Genomic DNA, 10,044 nt, shown 5'->3' on the forward strand with positions numbered 1-10,044 from the left:
GCCCGAGGCGGGTGCGGGCTTTGCGGGCCGGGGAAGGAAGGGGGGGGGACACCGGTGGCGCTCGGTCTTTGGGCGCTGAGGGGGTGCGGTGCCGGTCCCTGCGGAGCAGCGGGAGGGAAGGTCGCTCTTTGCCGGTTGCGGGAACGGCAGCGGTGCGGGGAAGGCGCGTCCCCGAGGGCTCCCAGCGCTTCTCTCTTTCGTGTTCTCTGCGCAACCCCCGGTGTCACCGGTGGGGAACGGACACCGAGGGGTGAGGGAACCGCCGCAGGGCTCGGGGGAGGAGGGGATTGAAGCCGGTCGGGAGCGGGACCCCAGTTCCACTTCCCCTGATTCTCTTCTCCTTTCACTCCCTGCGAGTTTCCCCTCGAACTGAAGGCAGGTGGGGAAGGTCAGGCTTTGATAGCAACATTTGCTGCTCAGTGCTGTCAGTCCCCCCCCCCAAATCCCTCGCTCAAGCTGATCTTCCTGATATCCAAGAGCTTTTTGAGGTGTTAATTTGTGCCAGAAGACACTGGGGTGGGGGTACCTGGAGGAAAAACCACGCAGAGCAAAAAACCACTCTCTGCTCAGCAGCAAGACTTCTGTCTCCCAAGACTTCTCTCTGCAAACCACTTGAAAAGCCTCTGCCCAAAGAGCTCATCCTGTTGTGTGTGTTTGCAGCTTTCTCCCGTGGGCAGGTTTTGCAATCTCGACCTGAAATCTGCTTTGCCAGCGCAGGCTGTGAAAAGCTAGTGAATCGGTTTTTTTGCAAAAGTTCCGGTGTTTTCATCTTCATCACCTTCTCTCCTCCTTCTCTGAGACACCTGCTCCCTCTGAGAGGTGCTGGGTGCCATGGCAGCAAAAAAACCCCCAGCTTTTCCTGGTCCCCTCCCTCGGTGGGTGCCTGGACGGCTGCTCTCCCCCAAACCCAGCGGTGCTGGTGGGACCTAGTGCTGCTGCTGGCTCCAGATCAACCCCAAAACCTGGTCTGGGATGTCTCCTCACCTGGAGGCATGGCAGGAGTGCTGTGGAGAGCATCCCCAGGAAAATGGGGGCACAGATGGGGTCCTGGGGGGATGAGGTGCTGCAGGGTGGCCTCTGTTGGAGCGTGGTGTGAAAGAAAGAGCCTTTACTCTTTGTTTCCTCCCGTCAGGGTGATAAATGCAGGGAAGAGCCAGCACAATGAGGACCAGGCGTGCTGCGAGGTGGTGTTTGTGGAGAGGAAGCCCAGCCCCAGGGGCCACCCGCCGTCCAGGGAAGGTGGCGAGGAGCTGGAGGGGGTGAGAGCCGGGGTGGCCAACGCAGGGAGGGAGGATGCCCAGTGGCAGGATGAGACAAGGGGCACGTGGTGATGTGTGTGCACCACCACCTCCCTGGGGATTCCCTCGGGTCCCAAACCAGCTGCCCCTGCTCCTTGCCAGCTCCTGCCTTCATCCTTGCTGGCCCACGCCAGGGCTAGCTGGCCCAGGGAGGCTGCTGGCCCATGTGGAGGTGGCTGCCACACTGGCCTTGTCGTGTCTCCCCTTTGGAGGAGCCAGCTCCTGGAGACGTGCTGCTGGCAGCATGAGGTGTCTGACACCAAGCTGGGCTGGAGCCAGGGACCGGCCGTGCCCGGACACCCCTGACCAGCTGCCCCCATCGCTCCTCCTGGGCTGGGTCCCACCAGACAGAGGCCATGTCACTGTCCCCAACTGGTGACCCCAGCTGCTCCGAATTCCCCGTGCCATCTGCTTCCTCGCAGGCTCCCTAAACCTTCCTGTCTCTCCCCACAGGGCAGGAAGGGTTTTTATTTCCACTACTGGGCCTTGTTTGATGGCCACGCGGGCAGCGGTGCTGCTGTCATGGCATCCAAGAGGCTCCATCTGCACATCTGCGAGCAGCTCCGGGACCTGGTAGAGATCCTGCAGGACCCTTCTCCTCCTCCCATCTGCCTCCCGCCCGAGGAGAGGGCTGGCCTTGCAGAGCCCAGCCGGGTGCCCCTCGCAGAGGACGACGGGGAGGTCCCCAACAACGCCGTGCCACGGTTTCACCTGGAGAAAGCGGTGTCTCACGAGAGCCTGGTGATCGGTGCCATCGAGAACGCCTTTAAGCACATGGTGAGGGAGCCCCTGCCTGAGGGGACACCTGGGTATCTCCTGGGAGCATCTCTTTGCTGTCCATGTCTGCTGTGACTTGTGCCCCCTGGCAAAAAGCAGCTCTGCAGCGAGGCTGTGTACATCTGGGTATCCCCTGGGAGCATCTCTTTGCTGTCCGTGTCTGCTGTGACTTGTGCCCCCTTGGCAAAAAGCAGCTCTGCAGCGAGGCTGTGGGCTCCTCCAGGACGGTCTTGGAGAGGGCACTGCGATGCTCTGCCATATTTTGTGGGTTCAGGACACAGAGGCTTTGGGCCCTGGACCTGTGTGGGGGCTCCTTTGCACTTCATTCCAGCAGTCCCAGCCGCTCCCCTCCTGTCTTGCTCTTTCCTGCCCACTCCACTGCCCTGGTGAAGCCACGTCCCTGTGGGGCTGCCCCACAGGACCCTTGCCACCACCCCAGCCCTGCAGTCCCCCCTCGGCCACATGGGCTGGCCACCGCTCTCCACCTGGAGAGGGGTCTCAGCTTGGCCAGTGGCCGAGGTGCTGCTGGAGCATCCGGGCGCTATTTTGGGCTGCTTTCATCTCTGCTTGCCAGCCTGGGGCCACCCACCTGCCCTCTCTGGAGCCGTTCTCTGTCTCCCCAGGACGAGGAGATCGAGCGGGAGCGAGCATCCCAGCGCCTCTCCGGGGGCTGCTGTGCCCTGGCTGCCATCTACCTCATGGGCAAGTTCTACGTGGCCAACGCCGGTGACAGCAGGTACGGTCCCACCGGGCAGCCCCTGCGGTGACAGGAGCATCCCGGCAGAGCAGGCGGTGCTGGAGCTCCCTAAAATCTTGGGGAGGGCAGAGCCACCCCCCTGCCTTCCCACATGCCCTGGGGACAGTGTCCCCTGCCGTGCTCTCTGCATTTCCCCACCGCACAGAGGGGGCTGCAGAATCTGGGACTCTCTCCCTTCCTTCCCAGCCACGTCCCAGCTGCTTCCCAGACGGCTCTGGATCACAGCCCAGTCCCTGCTGCCAGCCCTGGCCTGGGCTGCTAATTGGGGAGTGAAAATTACCCCTCAGCAACGGTTTCAGCAAAGTGCAAGGAGTCATTTTAGGGCACACTTTGTACCAGTGAACTCCTTCAGGAGAAGGACGTGCAAAATCTACGCACGGACAAGTCCTGTGGGAGCTTGGAGCCCAGGGATTTTGGCTGGTACCTACATTTCCGTGGGTGCATTGCTGAATTGTGCCGGGGTCTGTTCGTACCCCCCAAGCAATGGCAGGGAGGCAAGTCCACCTTACGCTGAGGCTGAAGCTGGGTTGAATTGCCCTGTATTTACTGCAGGAATAGCTCGTCCCCAGCGGTGTCACACCAGCAAATACAGGCTTTGCAAATTGTCTCAGGCTGGAGGACGTGCTCCCAGCTCTGGGACAGAGGAAGAGGAGATCCTTCATGCCTCTGCTTTTGGTGTTGGCCGTGTGGGACAGCTGTGTGTGCAGGGTCCTGAGGCTGTAACCGTGCCCCTGGGCGAGGGTCTGGGGTCCCTCCTTGGGCATCAGACGCTGCCAGAGCCCGGCCCAGCCAGCCCTAGGCAGGACAGCAAGTGGGACAGCTGAGCCACCAGTGTTGGAGACCCTCCATCCTCCCATGACCTCCAGAAGCATCTCATAATCAGACTTTTATTTATTTTTAACACACCAATTAATCAGGGCAGCCCCCATAGCCAGCCCCAGTGCTGGTGTGGGCCGGGCACTTACACTGGTGTCCTGCTGCTGGTGACTTCTGCCAGTCCTGTGTGCAGCTCCCCTGGAAAGGAGGGTTTTCCACCTTCGTGCTGCTCCTTTTCCAACCATATCCTGTCCTTTGGTTTGTTCTGCTTCATCCCCCTCTGACCCATGCTTCTCTTCCATTTTCTCTTTCCCTGTCTTGAGCATGAGGGATGCCTTCCCGGGGTTGGGGGGTGGGGTGTTAGTGGCAGCAGAGCCAGCAAGCAGCCCCCCAGGGGCTGGGAGAAGGGCAGGCAGTGGGGTGGGAGGGGGAAGGGGCTGAACCTCCCAGGCCAGGAGTCAGCCCCAAAGCCAGACTTAGCTCCCCCATCACCTCTCCTCTAATCTCATCCTTCCATGTTTCATTGCAGGGCCATTATCATCCGTAACGGGGAAATCATTCCAATGTCCAGGGAGTTTACTCCAGAGACAGAAAGGCAGAGGCTGCAGTTTTTAGTAAGAAAGACCTTTCTTCTAACCTCATTCCTGCTGAACCACCTCCCAGCACCCCCCTTTGCTGCCAGCCGGGGGGCAGCCCCACGGCTGGGACCTGCTGATGGCACTGGTCCATCCCAGCCAGCTCTCTGGGCTGGGGGGCCATGCTGGGATGCAGGGAGATGCCCAGCTCACTGGTGTGGGGGCATCTCATGGCTGGTGGAGCCCTGGTTTGCTGTGGGGTCAGCGTGAGGGGCCGTGCCTGCGAGCTGGGGGGGTCCTGGGCTCGGGGCATGGGGTTGCTTTGGTACGGTTGCACGGAGCCACTTTGATCCATCCTGTCCTGTCCCCCCCTCCCCGGGAACGGGGACCATCACCTGCCTGGAGTGGACATCACCAGGGATGGTGGGAGCACTGGGCTGGCTGCTGCAGTGACCAGGGAGGGGGGCAGTGACCGGAGGGAGGGGGGCTTTGTTCCCACCACCCATGGTGCTCCCTGGCACGGCTGAAGGAGCCGCAGTGCTTGCACCGAGGCCTAGTTTCTTCCCTGGCTGCTCCCAGGGGGAGGGAGGGAGGGAGCTGACGTGTGCCAGCTGGTTTCTAGTTTTCTCCCTGAAAACTCCCTCTCCTGCCTGGCCTGACCGAACCCCCCCACACCCCGTGCCACACAGGGAGCCTTTTTAAGGTTATAAAGGCCTCTCTGACGGCAGCAGAGGGGAGGAGGCGTTGGTGTTGGAGGAGGTCTTGCTGGATGCCATTTCCTGGCTTGCAACCTACTCGGAAAAACACTGAGGCATTTTTTTTCTTGAGTCTATTTTTGAATGACCGAGAGGAGGGAGCTGCTGCGAGCGGGATCCTCCCCAGCTGGCTGCCATGGGCAGGGGGCCAGGCGCTTCCTTGACCTGCTACACGGTGCCCAGGCCTCCCCCCTGGCATGGGACGGGGCTCTCCGTGCCTCTGCACCGAGCCCTCCCGTGTTCCCGAGGGCTCTTCTCCTTTCCTTCACCTCTTTCTTCCTCCATCTGCATTTTCCAGCGTTGTCCCTGTTCCCAGTTCCCCCGCACGCTGTGCTCTGGGATGCTGTGGGCTGTGGGTACCACCCCAGGAAGGGGCTCTGTGCTGCTGCTTGTCCCTTGTCACAGCCACAGCTGGGACACGGTTTCTGAAAAGACCCTTTTCCTCTGGCAAGAGCTCGGGGTCCCGGGAGGTTTGTGGCTCTGACTTCCCTCTGGGCAAATTCCAGCTTCTCCTGGAATTTGCTGGGGTTTGATCTCTTTCTGGAGATCCTTCTTTCCCAAAACTCACCATGCAAAAGCTTCCCCTTCTGGCTGGGTGTTGGCATGGCTGTCCCCAGCTCGTCTCCCCTGGAGGGGCAGCACAGACGGGTGGTTGGGAGCTGTTTTACCACCACCCGTTCCCCTTGCAGCAGAGCAGCTGGTTTTCTGGCTGGGTGTTGGCATGGCCACAGACGGGTGGTTGGGAGCTGTTTTACCACCACCCGTTGCCCTTGCAGCACAGCAGCTGGTGGTGCCCCCACCACGAAAGGCCGCAGCCGAGGTCCCAGCAGGCTGGTGGGTCCCCTGCCCGGTGCTGGTGCCCGTTGAGGTGCTGGAGATGGTGCCAGCTGGTGATGCCACGCAGATCCTGCTCTCCCAGCCCCCAGCTGAGCCCCTGCTTCATCCCACAGGCGTTCCTGAGGCCCGAGCTGCTGGGGAAGGAGTTCACCCACCTGGAGTTCCCCCGCAGGATCCAACCCAAGGAGCTGGGGAAGAAGATGCTGTACAGAGACCAAAACATGAACGGCTGGTAACTGCCCAGCCCGCCCTGGCAGGCTCCCTGTGGTGCTGGGGTCCCACTGCGTGTGGTTGCCCGGCTCCAGCATCCCTTCCCATGGGGGGCAGTGGCACTTGGGGTATCCGGGGCTTGATGGGGCCTCATCCCAGGGGGTGCTGTGTACTGGGGGGCACGGGAGGTGCTGGAAGCCTTCACCTGCTGATGCCTTCTCTCTGGGTTATTTTAACCAGGGCTTACAAAAAGATAGAAGAGGATGACCTGAAGTTTCCACTTATCTACGGGGAAGGCAAAAAGGTGAAGTGCTGTGGCAGGAGCTGTGTGGGGGTTGCTTCCCGCCTGCCTTCACTGAATCGGGGCTTTCCAGCCCGTTTTTGCTGGTGCTGTCACTGCTCCAACACCACCAGTTCTCAGCTGGGAATGGAGATGGAGGTGAAGTGGCTTAAAGTTCTCTTTTGATTTCGCTGTTCTCCAGGCTCGGGTGATGGCCACCATTGGGGTGACACGGGGCCTGGGAGACCATGACCTCAAGGTGTTCAGCTCCAACATCCACATCAAGCCTTTCCTCTCCTGCTTCCCCGAGGTGAGCCTGTCTGCTCCGTGCCCAGCGTCCTTCCAATGGCCAGAGCTGGTCGGGGTGACCAGATCCATGGTGCTCCTGGTGCAGCAGGAGCTTCGTCTTCCTTCTGCCCCTCAACCTTGCATCTCACCCTGTTGTTTGCCAGGTCAGGGTCTATGACCTCACACAGTACGAGCACTGCCCTGACGATGTTCTGGTCTTGGGCACAGATGGGCTCTGGGATGTCACCAACGACAAGGAGGTGGCTGGTGTGGTGATGGAGGTGCTGACGGGCTACGAGCCCAACGACCCATGCAGGTGAGCAGTGAGTGGGCAGGGGGATGAGCGTGTCCTGCCCTCTAACACCTCCCCTTAGCCTTGTTCCTGGGGGCAGTGTCGTGGCCATGTGTCCCCCTCACCTCGGGGCTGCTGCTCCACACATGCAATGCTCCCCTGGACGTGTGTGTCTGAGCTCAGGTCTCTCCAGGAACCCTTTCCTGCACCTCTGGCTCCTCCAGCTTCTCCTTCCTTGCCAGGCCCTGCAGGATGTTGTGTCAGGGAGTGTGTGGGGCCTGGGGTGGCTGCTGAGTCCGCGCTGTACTGTGCCCCCCAGGTACACCATGGTGGCCCAGGAGCTGGTGGTGCGGTCCAGGGGGGTGTTGAAGGAGCGGGGCTGGCGGCTGGCCAACGACAAGCTGGGCTCCGGCGATGACATCTCTGTCTTCGTCATCCCTCTGGGTGGCCCGGGCAACTACACGTGATGCCCCATGTCCTCCGGGGCAGCGGGGCTGGCTTTGCCTGGATGGAGAGGAGCAGGACACTGGCACTGCCTCGGGGCCACCTCTCCCCACAGCACTTCTTTCTGAGCCGACTGTGAGTAAAGAACCTGGACCCTCCATCTGTGCCCCTGCCCAGAGCATCCCCCTCCATCTGCTGCTCCAGCCCCGGGGGAGATGGAAGGGCCTGGACAGAGAGCGGGGACAGGGGTTGGGGGCTGTTTTTTCTGCTGCCACTTTCTGAGAGCTGTGAAAAGCCTCTGGGCTCCTGGGGTTCCCAGTGTGTCCTGCCCCTTGCCCGGGGGCTTGGCTGCCCTGGTCCCAGCAGGGAGCAGTGGCTGTCACCCTCGCGGGGGTGGCAACATGAGGAGAAGTACCTGGAGAAGCATCTTCTGCTGCTGCTGCTGCCACCTCCTCTCCCCCTGCCCTGTGACACTTGCACTGGTGACACCAGAGCTGGCACTGGGATGGGCCACGAGGTTGGGGTGAAGCGTTGCCGGCTGCTGGGCCATGCTCAGCCTGGCAGAAGCCTGGTTGTGGGTGGTGGGGTGGTGGGCCAGCCCCACACTGACATCCCCACTTTGTGCTTGCCCTCTCCGGCCCCTCACACCTTCATCCCAGCCTCGTACCTTGTCCCAGTGTCGGGTGTGGGAGGATGGGATGGTGCTCAGTGGCTGTGATGCACCGAGAGCCCCTGGGGAAGGAATGAGCCTCTGCCCCCACCCCTCTTCATGTCTGGGATTGCTGCTCTCTTTCTGGAGCCAATTGTTTATTATTAATTGGAGAGCGGAGCCGGGAAATGTCTAGATCCTTCCTGGGTGGGGGGAGGCTGGATGTCTGTCTGCAGGGCTGGATGTCTGTCTGCAGGGCTGGATGTCTGTCTGTCTGGACCTCTGGGTGCTGTGAAGCTGCCAAGAGGGTGCCAGGCAGAGCAGCCCTGGCCAGCCCAGCTTAACAGCTTAAGGGAGCTGCGTGGATCTGCTTAGCCCAGGGCTGGAAACCCACGATGAAAGCAGCTTGGTGATGAGGAGGGGGGGTGGGGAGGAAGACAACCCCCTCCTTTTTCTGTAGCAGCAGTTGATCTCTGCATGGGTTTCTTATTTTGCATCCTTCTGACCTGGGGGATGCGTTTCTTGGACCCGTGCAGAGCGATGCATCCTCCCGAAACGTGAGGGATGGTCCCACCCTGGCCGTGGGGTGATGGGGGTAACTGGGCCCTGGCCCCCCCATTTTGGGAAGGCTCCGTGGCACCGGTGGTCGGTGTCCTGCTGTCGCTGGGTGCAGCCAGCTCTTGTCAGGTGTCACCTCTGCTGGATGTTGTTTGTCTCTTGTAATCAGCGAGATGTAAATAAACTGGGCGCACTTAATGGGAAGTGAAAGTTATCCAGCGTGAGATTTTTTAACCTCTTGGCATCTCCTGTGCTGGGGGGGGGGGGCAGGGAGCGGGGCCGGGAGCCTGTCCTTGCGTAGCACCCTGTGTTTAAATAAAGGTTCTGCCACTCGCAATCCCACTTCAAAGTCTTTCTTGCAGAGCTCCTGCAAAGGCGACTTACCTAAAAGCCAATTAGCTCTGATGGGGAGGCAGGTTTGGTAGCAAAAATTCCCGGGGAGAGCCATGTGAGCTGCTGCCCCTCTGCCCTTGGCGCTGGCTGGGGGTCACAGGTCCATGTCCCCCCAACTCCCCCCGGTCCCCCTGCTCCTCCTGATGCTCGCGCCTGTTTTCCCCACACCACCAGCTCCCCCCACGCGTGTTTGCACAGCCCTTGGTGCTGGTGGCTGAGAACTGGGCTCTGCTTTTCCAGGTCACTGCCTGGGAGCCGCTGGATAAGGCAAGGGGCAGCGCCGGCATTTAAAGCTTCCTCTGTGGTTCCCTTTTTTTACTAAGGAAACATTTCCTTTGGAACCAGCTCCTGGCCTGGGGCTTGATAAATTAAGAAAAATTGTCTCCCAGCTCTTAAAATAGCAGCAGTTTATGAGCCTGGGTCTGGGCCAGGCCCCTGGGGCTGCCTTGCCCTGGCTGGGTGACAGGGACTCAGCCCTGCAGCCGGGGCGTTGCGGGGAGCAGCAGCCCCCCCCGTGCTCCCTTGCTGAACCCTGGGGTGGGGAAGGAGACCCTCAGTGCTGGGGTCACCTCAGCATGGGGTCTGATGTGTCACAGCACCCCCCTCTGCCAGTGTGGAGAGGACTCCAGATCCCGGGAATAGGGCATGTCCCTTACTCCCCCCAAGTGTGTGCGTTATGGGGGGATAGGGGGTCTTGCTCGATGGGGTGGTGCAGGGGGGATGCAAAGGGGCTTGGCTGCTGCCCCCCCCCCACCCCGGCAGAGCTCGGCTCCCGGCGGCGCCGCCAGAAACAGCTCCCACGGGGGAAAGGCGTCCCCCCGGGGGGTGCTCCGGTGGCGGGGGGTGCCTGGCTGGGGCCAGAGGCTTTGCTCTTGGTCCCTCTCGGGGAGAGGTATCGCAGGCATCGCCCCTCTCCCCCCCCCGGTACCCTCCGGGGAGCCCGGGCTGGATGGAAGCACCCCCACCCGGGACCGGGATCCCCCGGGGGGTGCTCCGGCAGCGGGGGGTGCCTGGCTGGGGCCAAAAGCTTTGCTCTTGGTCCTCCCTGGAAGGGGTTTGGGGGGTGGCATCGCCGGCATCACCCCTCTCCCCCCCCCCCCCCCCCCCCCCCGGGG

At 61.5% G+C, this 10,044-nt stretch overlaps 1 protein-coding gene across 1 annotated transcript; it reads left to right on the forward strand.

Moving 5' to 3' along the window:
• The first annotated feature begins 279 nt into the window (after window positions 1–279).
• On the forward strand, window positions 280–8,740 carry PPM1J (protein phosphatase, Mg2+/Mn2+ dependent 1J). Its single transcript, XM_014948422.1, has 9 exons — window positions 280–1,259; window positions 1,752–2,075; window positions 2,699–2,811; window positions 4,178–4,262; window positions 5,929–6,047; window positions 6,266–6,329; window positions 6,508–6,615; window positions 6,758–6,909; window positions 7,205–8,740. Exons 1-9 carry the CDS (start codon window positions 993–995, stop codon window positions 7,350–7,352), a joined length of 1,380 nt encoding a protein of 459 aa, XP_014803908.1. The 5' UTR covers window positions 280–992; the 3' UTR covers window positions 7,353–8,740.
• Window positions 8,741–10,044: the final 1,304 nt, after the last annotated feature.

The sequence above is a fragment of the Calidris pugnax genome, unplaced genomic scaffold (genome assembly GCF_001431845.1).
Source record: "Calidris pugnax isolate Ruff unplaced genomic scaffold, ASM143184v1 scaffold91, whole genome shotgun sequence".
NCBI lineage: Eukaryota > Metazoa > Chordata > Aves > Charadriiformes > Scolopacidae > Calidris > Calidris pugnax.

Bases quoted from the DNA above. Each gene is read 5' to 3' on its own strand.
- PPM1J (XM_014948422.1), top strand. From the start codon at position 993: ATGGCAGGAGTGCTGTGGAGAGCATCCCCAGGAAAATGGGGGCACAGA. The intron at 2,076-2,698 runs GTGAGGGAGCCC...CTGTCTCCCCAG, and splicing joins AGAACGCCTTTAAGCACATG to GACGAGGAGATCGAGCGGGA. The intron at 4,263-5,928 runs GTAAGAAAGACC...TTCATCCCACAG, and splicing joins GGCAGAGGCTGCAGTTTTTA to GCGTTCCTGAGGCCCGAGCT.